The 15,109-nt window shown below is 50.0% G+C and overlaps 1 protein-coding gene across 3 annotated transcripts; it reads left to right on the top strand.

The window, feature by feature from the left end:
- Nucleotides 1–319: 319 nt before the first annotated feature.
- On the top strand, nucleotides 320–12,471 carry LOC308184535 (uncharacterized protein). Of its 3 annotated transcripts, none has more exons than XM_080571683.1 (15): nucleotides 4,967–5,783; nucleotides 6,063–6,129; nucleotides 7,204–7,259; nucleotides 7,413–7,467; nucleotides 7,588–7,656; nucleotides 8,184–8,275; nucleotides 9,210–9,466; nucleotides 9,607–9,661; nucleotides 10,013–10,112; nucleotides 11,341–11,455; nucleotides 11,570–11,622; nucleotides 11,705–11,752; nucleotides 11,857–11,903; nucleotides 11,994–12,130; nucleotides 12,264–12,400. In XM_080571683.1, exons 1-5 carry the CDS (start codon nucleotides 5,735–5,737, stop codon nucleotides 7,628–7,630), a joined length of 270 nt encoding a protein of 89 aa, XP_080427809.1. In that variant the 5' UTR covers nucleotides 4,967–5,734; the 3' UTR covers nucleotides 7,631–7,656; nucleotides 8,184–8,275; nucleotides 9,210–9,466; nucleotides 9,607–9,661; nucleotides 10,013–10,112; nucleotides 11,341–11,455; nucleotides 11,570–11,622; nucleotides 11,705–11,752; nucleotides 11,857–11,903; nucleotides 11,994–12,130; nucleotides 12,264–12,400. The 3 variants fall into 3 exon arrangements, 2 of the variants coding, with proteins under 2 accessions (XP_080427809.1, XP_080427810.1); XM_080571684.1 differs by having other exon boundaries at nucleotides 7,413–7,475; XR_013942687.1 differs by lacking the exons at nucleotides 4,967–5,783; nucleotides 6,063–6,129 and adding an exon at nucleotides 320–4,944 and having other exon boundaries at nucleotides 7,413–7,475; nucleotides 12,264–12,471.
- Nucleotides 12,472–15,109: the final 2,638 nt, after the last annotated feature.

The following is a 15,109-nucleotide window of genomic DNA, read 5'->3' as shown; positions in this document are numbered from 1 at the left end:
CCTAAACGGCACCAGAGTGGGCAGAAGGGGAAGCCTAAATGCTGTGAGCATTCCTGTGCCCCTACCCTCTCCTCCAGCGAGGGTCCCTGGGGGCAGTGACACGGATTCTTCAGCACTACTAACGACATCTGATCCCTGTGAGCTGATGGCACTGGGAGGAGATGAGCTCTGGGAGATGCGACCTTGCTACTGCTCTGTGCCAGGGACGTTTATTACCCATGAAGAGACCAGGTCCTGATCTGCGTGGTGGGTAAAAGACCGTCCTGCCTCTGGGTGGTCTCACTTTCCTGAGCAGCAAACCCCTTTGCTGCAGGTAAGTATCTCGTACTACTTTTCTTTGTCCTCGAAGCTTCTTTCCAAACATAATTAATAGCCTCCCTCCACGCTGCCACGTGTCCACTTGCTGCAGCCTATGCCGGTTGGTTGGGGGACGTGTATAAAAAAAGGTATCTTTTTCCCCAGAACATCCTCGTGCCCATCCAGAGTCCTCGGCAGTGGCCCTGGTTTTGGGGTGGGAGCAGATTTGATTTTAATTGTTTTGGATGAGAAACACATGAGCAAGGCTCTTTCGTAATTGGCAACAAAATTGTGCTGTGGGTCAGGCAGGAAGGAGGAAAATGGAGAAATGTGGGGCTGGAGGAGGCCTGCGGCCCGGTTCTAGCAGGCTCGGGGTTCAGCTGGTTGCTCCGGACCCGCGCCTGGCTTCTGGTGCTACTTTCGGTGGTTTTGGGGACAAATTGTGGAAAAGGAGCGGTGGCACCGGGCCGGGGCCTCCACCCCCCCGCCTCACTGCTATAGAGTACAGCAGGGCCTCCGCTGCGCCTCGGGGTCACGGGTGGGCTCGGGGGTCGTGGAGGGGGAGAGCAAGTCAGGCCTGGGGTCAAAGGTCTTGGCTGGGGTCAAGGGTCAGGGGCAGGGGAAGTGGTCACGGCTGGGGTTAAGGGTCAGGGCTGAGGGAAAAGGTCATGGGCAGGGCCAGAGGTCGTGGCAGGGGTCAAGGGTCATAGCTGAGGTCACGGCGAGGACCCAGAGGCACATGTGGGGACACCTGGGGGGGGAGGGTCACAGTTGAGGTCGGGGTCACGGGTCAAAGGTCAAGAAGAGGTCAGCGGGCCAGAGGCCTGGCTCGCAGAGCGGGACCCAGCCCCGTCTCCATGGCGACCGCTCGGCTCCCGCCCCCAAAACGTGCCCCGCGCTGCCGCCTAATCAGAAGCCGGCCCGGCCGTGATTGACAGCAGGGAGGCGTGACCACAGAAGAGCCGAGGGGGCGGGACGGAGGGAGGACCCTCCACGAATCGGATCGCGGAGGCCGGGCGAGGGGCAGTCCCCGCGGCCCAATGGGAGCGGCGGGCGGGCCGCGCGGCGGGGCGAGCTCAACCAATAGCGCACGAGAGGAAGGGCGACCAATAGCAGCGCTTAGTGGGCGGGCCGAAGGGACCGGAGGGGCACAATGGGCGGAAGGTGCTGCGCGGCTGCGCACTGAGCACTCGGGCGGCGGGTTAGGGTTAGGGTTTAGGGTTAGGGTTAGGGTTTGGGTTACGGTTTGGGTTAGGGTTCGCTCCACCATTAGGGGTTAGGGTTAGGGTTAGGGTTAGGGCTAGGGCTAGGGGTTAGGGTTAGGGGTTAGGGTTAGGGCTAGGGTTAGGGTTACGGGTTAGGGATGAGGATAGGGATAGGGTTTTTTCTTTTTTTTTTGGGTTAGGGTTGGGTTAGGGATAGGGGATAGAGATAGTGTTAGCTTTAGGGTTAGGGTTTAGGTTTTAGGGTTAGGATTAGCATTAGGGTTAGGGTTGGGTTAGGGTTAGGGTTAGGAGTACTGTTAGAGTTAGGGTTAGGGTTTAGGGTTAGGGTTTAGGGTGAGGGTTAGGGTCAGGGTTTAGGGTTAGGGTTTAGGGTTAGGGTTAGGTTTAGAGGGTTAGGGTTTGGGTTAGATTTAGCGTTAGGGCTAGTATTAGCGTTAGGGTTAGGGTTAGGGTTTTGATTAGGGTTTAGGGTTAGGGTCAGGGTTTAGGGTTAGGGTTAAGGTTAGGTTTTAGGGTTACGGTTAGGGTTAGGGTTAGGTTTAGGGGTTAGGGTTTGGGTTCAGGGTTACGGTTAGTGTTTGGGTTAGGATTAGAGTTAGGGTTAGGGTTTAGTGTTAGGGTTACGGCTCTGGGTTAGGGTTAAAGGGTTAGGGTTAGGGTTAAGGGGTTAGTGTTAGGGTTATAGTTTAGGGTTAGGGATAGTCTTAGGGTTAGGGTTAGGTATAGAGTTAGGGTTAGGAATAGGGATAGGCTTATGGTTAGGGTTAGGGTTAGTGTTCTTGTTTAGGGTTAGGATTAGGGTAAGCAATAGGGTTACGGGTTAGGGTTGCGTTTAGGGATTAGGGCTAGGGCTAGGGCTAGGGCTTGGGCTGGGGTTAGGCTTAGGGTTAGGGTTAGGATAAGGTTTAGGGTTAGGGTTTGGGTTAGGGTTTAAGGCTAGGGTTAGTGTTAGGGTTACGGTTAGTAGGGTTTAGGATTAAGGTTTAGGGTTAAGATTAGGGTTAGGGTTTAGGGTTAGTGTTAGGGTGAGGGTTAGGGTTTAGGGTTTAGGTTTAGGGATAGGGTTAGGGAATAGGGTTAGGTTTAGGGTTAGAATTAGGATTAGGGTTAGGGGTTTGGGTTAGTGTTAGGGTTAAGGGTCAATGTTATGGTTAGGGTTTGGATAAGGGCTAAGGCTAGGGTTAGGGTTAGGGTTTAGGGTTAGTGTTAGGGTGAGGATTAGGGTTAGGGTCAGGGTTTGGTGTTTAGGGTTATGGTTACGGTTAGTGTTAGGGTTAGTATGGTTTGGGTTAGGGTTTGGGTTAAGGTTTGGGTTTGTTCTAAGGGTTAGGCTTAGGCTTGGGGTTGGGGTTGGGGTTAGGGTTTAGGGTTTAGGGTTAGGAATGTTAGGCCTAGGGTTAGACTTACAGTTAGGCGTAGACCTAGGTTTATTCCTAGGCCTAGGGTTGGGCCCAGGGTTAGGTCTAGGCCTAGGCCTAGGGCTAGGGTTAAGCAAAGGGTTAGGGTCAGGGTCAGGGTCATGGTCAGGGTCAGGGGTTAGTGCTTAGGGCTTAGGGGTAGGGTTAGTGTTTGGGTTAGGTTTAGGGTTAGGGGTAGGGGTAGGGTCTGGGTTAGGGATAGGGTCTGGGTTAGGGATAGGGTCTGGGTTAGGGTTAGGGTTTAGGTTAGGTGTAGTGTTTAGGGTTAGGGTTAGAGTGTTAGGGTTACGGTTAGGGTTAGGGCTGAGGAGTTAGGTGTTAGGGTTTAGGGGTTAGGGTTTTGGCTAGGGTTAGGGTATAGCGTTAGGATTTGTGTTAGGGCTAGGGCTAGAGTTAGGGTTAGGGTTAGGATTAGGGGTTAGGGTTTAGGGTTTAGGGTTAGGAATGTTAGGCCTAGGGTTAGACCTACGGTTAGGCCTAGACCTAGGTTTAGGCCTATGGCTAGGGTTAGGCCTAGGGTTAGGTCTAGGCCTAGGCCTGGGGCTAGGGTTAAGCAAAGGGTTAGGGTCAGGGTCATGGTCAGGGGTTAGGGGTTAGTGTTAGGGTTAGGGTTAGTGGTAGGGTTTGGGTTAGGGATAGGGATAGGGTTTGGCTTAGGGTTAGGTTTTAGGTTAGGGTTTAGGTTAGGGTTTGGTTTAGGGGGTTAGGGTTATGGTTACGGTTAGGGTTAAGGATAGGGTTAGGTTTAGGGTTAGGGTTAGTGTTAAGTTTTAGGGTTTATGGTTAGGGTTAGGGTTTAGCGTTTAGGGTTTAGGGTTAGGATTGTTAGGCCTAAGGTTAAGCCTAGGGTTAGGCCTAGGCCTTGGGTTAGAGCTACGGTTAGGCGTAGGCCTATGTTTAGTCCTAGGGTTAGGGTTAGGTTTTGGGTTAGGGTTAGGGTTTAGGGTTTAGAGTTAGGATTTTTAGGTCTAGGGTTAGGCCTTGGCCTAGGGTTAGGCCTAGTGTTAGGTCTAGTGTTAGGGTTAGGGTTGCGGTTAGGATTAGAGTTAGGGTTAGGGTTAGGGTTAGGGTTTGGGTTAGGGTTTAGGGTTAGGATTTTTAGGCCTAGGGTTAGGGAGAGGGTTAGGGTTAGGGTTTAGGGTTAGGATTAGTGTTTAGGGTTTAGAGTTAGGATTTTTAGGTCTAGGGTGAGGCCTAGGGTTAGGATTAGGGTTACGGTTAGGGTTAGAGTTGGGGTTAGGGTTAGGGTTTGGGGTTTAGGGTTAGGATTTTTAGGCCTAGGGTTAGGCCTAGGGTTAGGGTTAGGGTTTAGGGTTTAGAGTTAGGATTTTTAGGTCTAGGGTTAGGCCTTGGCCTAGGATTAGGCCTAGGGTTAGGGTTAGGGTTACGGTTAGGATTAGTGTTAGGGTTAGGGTTAGGGTTAAGGTTGTTTTTTTTGGGGGGGGGCTTAGGGTTTGGGTTACGGTTAGGGTTTTTTATTGTTTTTGGATTTGGGTTAGGGTTATGGTTAGGGGTTAGGGTTGGGATTAGGGTTAGGGTTTGGGGTTAGGCTTAGGGTTAGGGTTAGAGTTAGGGTAAGATTTTTATTTTTTTTAGTTTGGGGTTAGGGTTTGGGGTAGGGATTGTGTTAGTGGTTTTTTTTTTGGGTTAGTGTTAGGGTTAAGATTAGACTTATTTTTTTGTGTTAGGGTTATTGCTAGGGTTAGGGTTAGGGTTAGGTTTAAGTTTAGTTTTTTTGGGGGGGGTTAGGTTTAGAGTTAGCGTTAGGGTTAGGGTTTTTTATTTTTTTTGGATTGGGGGTAGGGTTGGGGGTAGTGTTAGGGGTAGTGTTTTTTTTTTGTTTTTTTTTTGTTGGGTCTAGGGTTAGGGGTTAGGGTTAGGGCAGGAAGAGGTTCTTCACCGAGAGGGTTATCGTGCACTGGAACGATCTCCCCAGGGAAGTAGTCACGGCACCACGCCTGTCGGAGTTTAAGAAGCGTTTGGACTGTGCACTTAGTCACATGGTCTGAATTTTTGGGTTTGGATCAGTGGGGGGGGGGTTTGATTGTGGTTCAATCAAATTTCTTTCAAATTCAATCAAAATCAAATTCAATCAAGTTCAATCAAATCAAGTTCAATCAAATCAAGTTCAATCAAATCAAGTTCAATCAAATCAAGTGGTTTGATTGTTACTCAAGCTAATGATTGTTCTTTTATCTTGAGTTGAATTTTTGTGCAGTGCTATGTTTGCAGTGGTAACATTGCGGCCGAGGTGTTTTTGATTAAAAACGATCTTAACTGTAACAGTGAATTCACTGAGTGTGGCTTTGTATAATGACTCCCACGATCATAAAATTTTTCTCCTCTGTCACAGAGAGGAGAAAAGCTCTTTCCAGAGAGATGGATAAGGAATTAATTATACCTTTGCCTCATCCTGTGAGACCTGAAGACATAGAGTAACTGTAAGCTGCGATTCTCAGGAGACATACTAAGAGTCTCGGGTTCCTTTTCTGCCTGCCCCCCAAAGCCTTGGGCACGTTGGGTTCACCCTGGGACGGGCACGTTGCTCAGGGCAGTTACTTCCTCCCTGAGACGATGTGGGGTGCGTTTTTCTGCTGCACTTGTGGTTTTTCACGTGGTTTGCACTGCTTCCATTATTGAGAAAACGGTTTGGGAAGCTGTGTCTGCCGTTTCTCAGGATTTTCTGCCACCACCTGCTGGCAAAAAAAAAACCAGTAACGCAGGTGGAGCCATGTAGGACTTCTCAGAGGTAAGCCTTCAATGTACGGGGACCCCTAAAATCGTGCGCCGAGCATGCAAGACAAATGTCTGTGGCACAAAGATCAAGGACGACTTCTCAGAGGTAAGCAGCTTTTCCTTTGTTTCCCCGTCCTCTCAGGAGCCCTCTTTACGATGCTTGTACACACGTCAGGCTCACAACACTCATTTTCTCCTCTACTTAGTATTCCTAGTCCCTGCCTAACCTGCCCTCCCTCCCCCCACTTTCCAAAGACCTACGTGCTCTGCTCAGGTCCCTCCTGAGGTCTTACAGATCGTTTAAATCTGCTCAGCATCCTTTCTGGCTTGTACTGTTCCATTATTTTTTCCCTGCTCCTTTTGAGAATGTCTGTACCCTTTTCAGATCTTGATTGGGTTGGCTTTTTTGGACCCATCTGCATAGCCTTTTGTTTTTTGGATAGTCTACTAAGGTATGTTACTTCTCCTGTGAGTTGTTTTACTACATTGAATTGTATTTTTGTGGTTTGTAATCTGTTACACTCCTAGATTATTTCTACCTATGTAAAGAAAGGTTTTGGGTATTACAGTCAAAAACAGTTTTAACTACCTACTTGGTCATATTGTCATTTCAATAATCAGAACTGAAGCAAAAGCACAGGAGTTGTTGCTTCTAGTAACACTCCACACAATGTTGAGCTAAACCAAATAAAAAAATGCAGCTGCTGCTCTCTTTATCCCTTCCTGTGCTTTGCCCCTCCGCTTTCCCAGGTGATTGGGGCAGGGTGTCGGGTGGGGCCTTATGGTATATGAGCCCCAGGTATGCCATCAGAGAGCTCCTTCTGCCTGGGCTGCGCTTTGGGGTAAGTGCTTTGTTTTTCCTTCAGTCAGTTGCAGGGTTCTTTGGGCAGGTTGGAGTCTATGGATTTCTAGATTTTAAGTGCTTGGAAATCACTTACTAGAGGGATGTTTAGCAGAGGTTGTTGGCTCACTTGTTTTTGGGATGGTGGGATACACTTCTGGTTCTGGGTTATATTTCAATCTCTAGATGTATCAAACCACTTGTGTAACTCTCCAGAGGACTAAAAAGAGCTTGATTACACACTACAAGAGGCTTGACCATGTAGGCGCAGAATTACCAAGAGACTGAGCAGGGTCATATCAGAGTTACCTTTTTTTTTTTTTTTTTTTTTGAGGGCCAAGTAGTGTGTGTGCTGAGCGTGGTTGGCAGGAGGAGGTGGGGAGTTGTCTGGCAGGGGAGCTGTTCAGGACTGGTAGGTTTGGTTTCTAGGAGTGTGCGGCATCCTTCCTGTGCGATGCCGCTGATTGTTGGGCAGGAATGTTCCAGCTCGTGTGTCTTAAACAATGCAGCTTGTGCAGTGTGTGTTGTCTGGCCCGGGCAGAGTTTGCCGCGGCGCTGTGAGCGAAGAATCTCAGTTCGAGCTGGTGAGCAGCTGAGGTAAAGGAGCTGGGAAGAGAGAGGTATTGCAGCAGGTACGCTGTGGCTGTGAGGTGCCTCAGGGTGTGCTTTTCTCTCGTCTCTGCAGGTGCTTGGTGCAGTCTTGGACAGGGAAATCCCCGTGTCACGGAGCAGTCAGGGAAGGTGAGAGTTTTATCAGCCTGGTCGTCCCTTATCCGAAGCGAAGGGAAGACATTCAGGTGTTTCCCTCTGAGGGTCTGAGGTGAGGCTGTTTGGGACAGAGGAGCAGTGTGGCAGGTGGTTGCTTGCAAGCACAGCGATCATTTTGTCCTTTAGTATTCCCAGGTGGCATGGGTGATGGTGGCCTTTGGAGCTTGGATCTAACTTCCAGGTACAGAGGCAAGTGGAGTGCTGTTTTGAAACGATAACATTGGAAATGGGGTCCCTTGTGTTGTTGAGGGATGGGTGCTAATGCTGTCAGCTGAATGTTTATCTTCTGACTGCGTTTCAGCCTGAACAAAGGAAAATGCAGTGTGCAGTACAGGACGTCATGACCCGAGCTACCTCTGGAGTGACTCTGGTGAGTGATGAACAGAGGTAGCTGTTTTTTTTTGGGGTGCGGTTGTCGCTGCACTTACTTTGCTACATCAAATAGAGTAAAATTCTAGTTTCTCTTTTAGAGGTGCTATAGGTGGCTTCAGAGAACAGGTGGAAGCATCTGCCATGTGGGGTAGGTAAGCGGCTGAGGTAAAGGAGCAGATGCGAGTAACTGTCCTAGGGGTGCTGTGGCTTTTGCTGCTGTGGTTGCTTTCTCTTCTGCTTATCAGGTGCCGCAGGCAAGGTGGGCTGTGATAGTCTTTAGAATAGGAGCAAAGCAGGTCACTTGAATGCTGTTTGGTTCCTGAGGCAGGTGTCGTAGAGGAGAAAAGCTTTTGGTATTCAAAGCTGAAGCCAAAACATATGGGGATTGTTGCTTCTAGAAACAACCCAGTTCTCTTGTCTGCACCCTGCATGCTGTTGAGCTAAGCCGTATAAATAGATACATAAACCACAGCTGTTGCTTCTCCTCTTTCTACTTTCTTGTGCTTTGCCCCTCCCCTTTCCCAGGTGATTGGCTTTGGGTTCCAGGGAGGGCCTAATGGTAACTGAGTCGCAGGCATCCCATCAGAGAGCTCATTCTGCCTGGGCTGCTCCTTGGGGTAAGTGCTTTGTTTTTCCTTCAGTCAGTTGCAGAGGTCTTTAGGTGGGTCAGAGTCTATGGACTGATGCATTTCCAAGTAGAGACCGGTCTGCACATCTTTGTGAGGTAACAACTAGTAGGATCTGTTAGAGTAAACCAATCTAGTAATAGGTGCCTGTATTGCATGCAGCTCTTCTTCAGGTGAGTAATTGTTATAGCATGTTTACGGATAGGATGGCAATCTTACTTTGTGTGTTTGCTTTGTGGTTCTGGGTCCCTTATGATTTCTGCAGAATTAAGGCAAATATTATCAAAGTTACAACCTTGGTGGCAAAGTGATGGAGCAGGGTTTAGGAGATAAGTATCATCGAAGCTCCCTGTGTAAGCATGTGTCTGAAAACAGTAGCAGTAGGCGTGTAAGGTGTAGTCTTTTTCACGGTTAGGGACAGTTTGTTATATTTTTGGAGCTTTTGCCTGTGGTTTGGGTGGCTGTAGAGTCTTTAGACCTTGCAGCCTTCTAGATTTTAAGTGCTTGGAATTCACGTAATAGGGGTATGTTTAGGAGGGGTTGCTGGCTAACTTCCTATTGGGAACTTGTGGGGTATGGTTGCTGTTTTTTTTTTTTGGGTTATCTTTTAATCTCTAGATATATCAAGCCGTTTGTGTATCTGTCCAGAGGCTTCACAAAGAGCTTCAGTACGCATCGCAAGGGGCTTGACCGCATAAATGCAGTATTACGGAGAGACTGAGCAGGGGTCACCTTTTTCATCTGTAAAGGATAAGTCTGTGATTACCCCTGTTGGGGCTGCTGTGCATTCATGGCCTTCTGGCATTTGTGGACCTGAGGGTGTTTTTTTTTTCTGGCTCTCATCTCTGTGTTTGAGTCCTCTGCAAGGAGCTGTACTGTTTGCGTGTCCATCACGGATATGACCTTCTCTTTTTGTTTCTTGTAGCCCAGGGCATGGGCACGGACACTTGAATGAGGCACAAGGGTGAGAGGAAGGCAGTGTGAGCCCTGAGTTGGTCGGTGGATTGTGTTAGTCTGCTTTGCCTGTTGGGCAGGCTTCGGAAGCACCTTGCGACAGCAGAGTACACCTCCTGCCACGTTCCTGAGGTGTGCCAGGCATCAGCGGTTCCAGTTCCTGAAATGCTGGAGATGCTCGGAGCGCAAGAGGAGCTGGGAGCGTGATGCATCTCCTTGGGATGTTAAGTGAGCGAAGCGGTGGTACTGGGTTGGGGAACGTGGGTCTGGGGCTTCTTGGCTGTTGGGGTAGGGGAGGAAAGAAGAGGAGTGGGTATAGACTGTTTTGTGGATTGTCACGTTTGTTTGTTCTTTCTCCTTGGTTTAAGCTATGTGACCTTGGCTCAGCACCGTAAATGGAAGTGCTAAGCCTGGATCGGGAAGGTGAGTGGAGTAAAGTTGGAAAAAGGGCATTGGTTTTGGTTTGGTAGTCTATTGGTCCCATCTCTGGGTGACTCCTCTTTTCCGGGGATGAAGAAGATACTGGGAACATCCTAGTTGGCCTCTGTGGCCCACCTTGAGGATGGATTGTGACCCCTGAGAATTGAGTCCAGGGGCCAATACTGTGTGTTTGGGGGTGGTTGGCAGGGGAAGGCGGGCAGTTGTCTCGAGTTTGTCTATCTGACTTCAGTAGCAGAGCAGGTCAGTGGACTACTGTTTTGTTTTTGAGGTGGGTGTTTCACTGGAAGAAGTTTGGCTGGTGTGCCAGTGCCCGATGGCACTTTATTTCTGCAGGTGAAGAGGAGCCTCGTGCCGGAAGCAATGTCCTGGCTAGCCTTCGTGTTCCTTGATGAGGATGGAACCTGCCTCCCGTCATTCCCAAGCTAAGCTGGGGGCAAGTGCTATGTCTGCTTTCAGGTTTTGAATGCACACATAGGGCAAGGGTCTGTGCTTTTAAGTCATTGCAGTGGATGGGGCCTTTTGGAATTGATTACGGTCAGACAGTGTGTGGGGGCGTGGGATTCTGTCAGGTACGGCTTGAGCACGTGCCAGGCAGGGCAGTTCCAGCTTGGTGTCCATGTTCTGTGTTGTCTGTGCTGTTGCTCTTGGTGCTTGGCAGGCCCTGGGGAAGCCATCCTGAGGGTGTTGAACACTTGACCTCACTGGAATAATGCTGGTGCTCAATCGGAAGCTGAGCATTTCTTGTCTTGCAGTGGGAGCCTAGAGAGATCACTTCTTCTGTGCGTGTAATTTGTTTTGTATCAAATGTGTCTTGATGTGATCATCATATGTTATGCGCTCCTCAGGTCTTGATATCCTCATTGCCTTCTTCCACTGGATGGATTAGATGGGCAACTTGGTAGCCACACCAAAGGTCCTAAATGCTTGTTTCATCATCGTAGGGCTGATCTGAGCACTTCTTGTCTTGCAGTCACAGCTTAAAGCGCAGATGTGTTTCAGGTCTTGTGCATCATATTCGGTTTCAGATGGCATCTGTTTCCATCCTTGCTGTTGCGGAAGTCATGTGGGCTTCATCAGGAGCTCTGTCTTGGGAGTTCATTTCCGAAGCATTTTTCTTCTGGGGTTTGCACTCCCCATCCTTCTGGTCTCTTGTCTTAAAGGCAGGCTTTTTATGCCTCCATCATCCCAGTTCTGGCAGTTGCTTCCAGTTGCATGTCGTGACATTTGAGTCTCTCCTTGGGTCTGCTGCAGAGCACCTGTTCTGACTTGCTGTCGCTGTAGGGCTTCCCTCTGGGAGTCTTTTTGTTTTGCGCCTTGTGTTCTGTGTTTTGTTCGTAATGTTTGTAGCGTGCCTGTGTGTGTGTGTTTGACCTGGAGCTGTCCTGCCTGGCAGTTAGTGATGGTAGCTGACGTGGCAGTCCATCGGTGTACTAATACATTGTCCGGACTGTTTTGGCAAAGACATCCGGTCTGCCTCTGGGCACGTACTGAAGGGCAGCTGGCACAGAGTCATCTCCGTGGTGTTTGGCAAATGTGGAGGGGGAGACCTGAGCTGCTTGCGAGCAGCTGTTTGCATAGTGCTTGAATAGTGCTAGAGGATAGGTCTGTCGTTGAATCTTGAAAGCTCGTAGATGTGGAGTTTTTTTTTTTTTTTCCTCCAGTCTTAGGTAAACCTTAGGAGGAACCGGTCAAAGGAGAGAGCGCCTTCTGGAACTGTCAAGCACTTGTTCGGCAGCTCAGTGACTGGCTTGGTCTACTTCTGAGGTGCCGAGGCAGGTTGTCTGCTGTTTTGAAACGATAACATTGGAAATGGGGTCCCATGTGTTGTTGAGGGATGGGTGCTAATGCTGGCAGCTGAATGATTACCTTCTATGTTTTCATTTGTTAAAGCTGAAACGCAGCGTACAACCTGGGACGTCACACCCAGAGCTGCCTCTGGCAAGGTGAGCGATGAACAGATGGAGCAGTTATAGTTGGGTTGCTGTTCTCACTGTCACTCTAAGTGTCCCCTCTGTTCTCTTTTAGAGGTGTTGTAGCTGGCTTAAGAGGGTAGATGGAAGCATCTGCCTCGGGGTAGGTAAGCGGGTAGAGGTAAGGCAGCAGATGAGAGTGACTGTCCTAGCTGTGCTGTGGCTTTGGATGCTGCCTTGGCCTATGCTTTTCTTCCTCTTTCACAGGTGTCTCGCACAGGCTCAAAGGAGCAAACTGCATTCTGAAGAGCTGCGTAAGTAGGGGGGCTGGTCATGAACTGGGTTGGAGCGGAATGGCGAAGTAGCGTGAGGTGACGATGAAAGGTCTCCGTCTTGCTTTGCAGGTGCCATGGCAGGCTCTCCACAGAAGTGGCTGAGGATTTGAGATGAGGCCAGAGAGTGACAAGGAGCAGCACGTGCAGGGATGGTTTCCAAGCGCTGCGATTGTTTTCTCTTCTGTTTATCAGGTGCCACAGGCAAGGTGGGCTGTAACATCAGTCTTTAGAATTGGAGCAAAGCGGGTCACTTGAATGCCGCACGGCATCTGAGAAGGGTGTTTTAACAGGAAAAGTTTGTCTGGCGTGGCGGTGTCTGATGGCAGTGTGTTTCCACAGGTGAAGAGGTGCCTGAAGCCCCATCCTGGCTGGCCAGCGCACACCTCGCTGAGAACGAAAGCTGCTTTCCAGTAATTCAGAAAGCTAAGTTACGTCTCGGCCTCGAGCATCTGGGGCGTGTGCCTGTGCTTTTGGACCTGTCTGTAGCATTTGGCACCTGCATTAATACTTTCTTGGCATATGTGCAGGCTTTTGGGGCCTGTGTCTTGGGGGGAGGGTTGGGGCCAGTGTCTAGGGGGGGTGTGGAGCTGCTTGTACACCTTTGGGGACTGTGTCTGGGGGGGTCGGGGCCTGCATATAGGGGGGTTGGAAGCTGCTTGTACAATGTAGGGATCTGTATCTGTGGGGATTGGGAGCTGCTTGTACACAGTAGGGGCTTGCGTTTGGGGGGGTGTTGGGAGCTGCTTGTACACCTTTCGGACTTGCATCTGGGGGGTGGTTGGGAGCTGCTTGTACACTGTAGGGTCCTGCCTTGTGCAGGGTTTGTAGCTGCTTGTACACCTTTGGGGTCTGCAGCTGGGGGGGTGAGAGGTGCTTGTCTGCTGTAGGTGCCCACGTTGGGGGAGTTAGGAGCTGTTTGTACACTTTTGGGGCCTGTGTTTGGGGGGGGTTGGGAGCGGCTTGTGCACTGTAGGTGCTGGCCTTGGGCGTGGTTGTGAGCTGCTTGTACACTCTAGGGGCCTCCCTCTCGGGGGGGGGGGGGGGGGGGGGTTGGGGCCTCCCTCTGGGGGTGATTGGGAGCTGATTGTACACTGTAGGGGTCTGGGTCTTGGGGGGGGGGGGGTTGGGGCTGTTTGTACACCTTTGGGGCGTGCCTCTGGGGAGGATGGGGAGTTGCTTGTACGCCTTTGGGGCCTGTGTCTCGGGGGGGGGTTGGGGCCTGTGCCTGGGGGGTTGGGAGCTGCTTGTACGCTCTAGGGTCCTCTGGTGGGCTTGGGGCCTCCCTTTGAGGGGGGAGGTGGGAGCTGGTTGTACACCTTTGGGGCCTGAGTCTGGGGCGTGGGGGCTGGGGCTGGGGCCTGGGGCCTGCATCTGGGTGGGGTGGGGTCCAGTTCATTGGGGGGGGGGTTGGGAGCTGCTTGTGGACAGTTGGGGTCTGCATCTGGGTGTGGATAGGGTAAGGGGATCAAGGTTGTGGGAATAAAAATGTTTTTGCACAGAGTTACATCGTTTAGAGGGAAGGAAGGTGGTATTGAGATATGCTCGCAGTGATAAGAAAGCTTAACAGACAACCTTGTAAAATGCAGACAACCAGAATCCTTAGAGCACTAGGGTGGAAATCACGGTGTAAGAAACATTACCACCTTAAAGAGGAAAACAGTCAAGAAAAAAATAAAATTGACTTGTAACAGGCCAGCAGCTGTATATTTTCTGTGAAGCACTGGATAGTTTGTGAACCTGGATTACCCAGTCAATGGGGAAACTGGGGAGGGTCCCGGTCATCGAGAGGAAAAACAAAAAAATTATATAAACTGTGTTATGGAACTAGTAGGTGGCTCATGGGACGCCTGCCATTGCAATCATGAATAAAAATGCTACTTCACTGAGATCCTTGCCTGAGCCTATGTTATTGGTTACAGAGTGTTTCTAACAAGGCGTTAGGGTTTTAAGGTTTCAGGGCTAAGGCACTAGGGTTGGGTTTCAGGGTTAGGATTTTAAGGTTGTTAGGGTTGGGGTTTTAAGGGTTTGGGGGTTAGTGTGTTAGGGTTTTAGAGTTTTTTGGGTTTTAGTGTTGATAGGGTTTTTAGGGTTAGGGTCCTAGGGTTTTATTTGTGGTCAGGTATTTAGGGTTAGGGTTTTAAGGTTTTAATATTTTTTTTCGGGTTAAGGTCTCCAGGGTTAGGGTTCTGAGGGTCTTAATTTTTTGGGTTAGGGCTTTTAGGCACAGGTCTTAAGGGGTTTAGTGTGGTAAATTATATTGGGTTAGGGCTGTAAGGGTTTCTAGTGGTGTTAGGGTTAGGGGTTTTAGGGTTAGGTGCAGGGGTTAGGGTTAGATCCGTGGGGGCCTTAGGGTTAGGGGTGAGGGTTGATAGGGGTTAGGTCTAATATTAGGGTGGAAGGTCAAAATAGAAGGGTAGGGGACCCCCCAAAATTGAGGGAAGGAACCTCAAAATTGTGGGGGCACCCCCAACTTCAGGCGGAAGAACTCTAATATTAGGGGAAAACCCAAAAAAGGATGGTGGGGGACCCCCAAAATTGGGTGGTTGAAGCACCAAATAAGGGGGATTGGACCGCAAAATTGTGGGAGGCAACCCCAAAACTGGGGGAAAGAACCCTTAAATGTAAGTGTGAAACTTTACAATTGGACATGGACCCCCAGACCTGGGGGGAATCCCAAAACTTTGGGGGAACACCCAAAGTTGGGGTGGAAGCCCCAAAGCTCGGGGGGCAAAGCCCCAAATTAGGGGAAGGAACCTCAAAAATGTGGTGAGAACCCCAACATTGGAGGAAAGAACCTTAATATTTGGCCAAAAAAGGATGGTGGGGGACCCCAAAATTTTGGAGGGCTTGGAATTGGGGGGGAATCCCCAAAATGGAGGGGGAACCCCAATATGTGGGGGGGGGGCGAAGCCCCAAATTTGGAGAAGGAAGCCCAAAATTGTGGGGAAGAACGCTGAAATGGAGAGATGAAAACCCAAAATTGAGGGGAAACCCCCAAAACTGGGGGGTGCTTGTGTACCCTGAGGAGATGCTAGATTGCACGAAGGAGATGCTTGGGTGCTTTTGAGACATGCCTGGGTGCCCCTGTGTTGTGCTTTCTTGCTCCAAATCGATGCTCGGGTGCTCTGGGAATGTTCTTGGGTGCCTCCAGAAGACTGTGTGCTCCTGGAATGTGCTTGAACGCC

Source organism: Anser brachyrhynchus (genome assembly GCF_964034855.1).
Source record: "Anser brachyrhynchus genome assembly, chromosome: 35".
In the NCBI taxonomy this organism is placed as follows: Eukaryota; Metazoa; Chordata; class Aves; order Anseriformes; family Anatidae; genus Anser; species Anser brachyrhynchus.
Note: the sequence above shows the minus strand (reverse complement) of the source record. Positions and strands in the feature narration are given on the sequence as shown.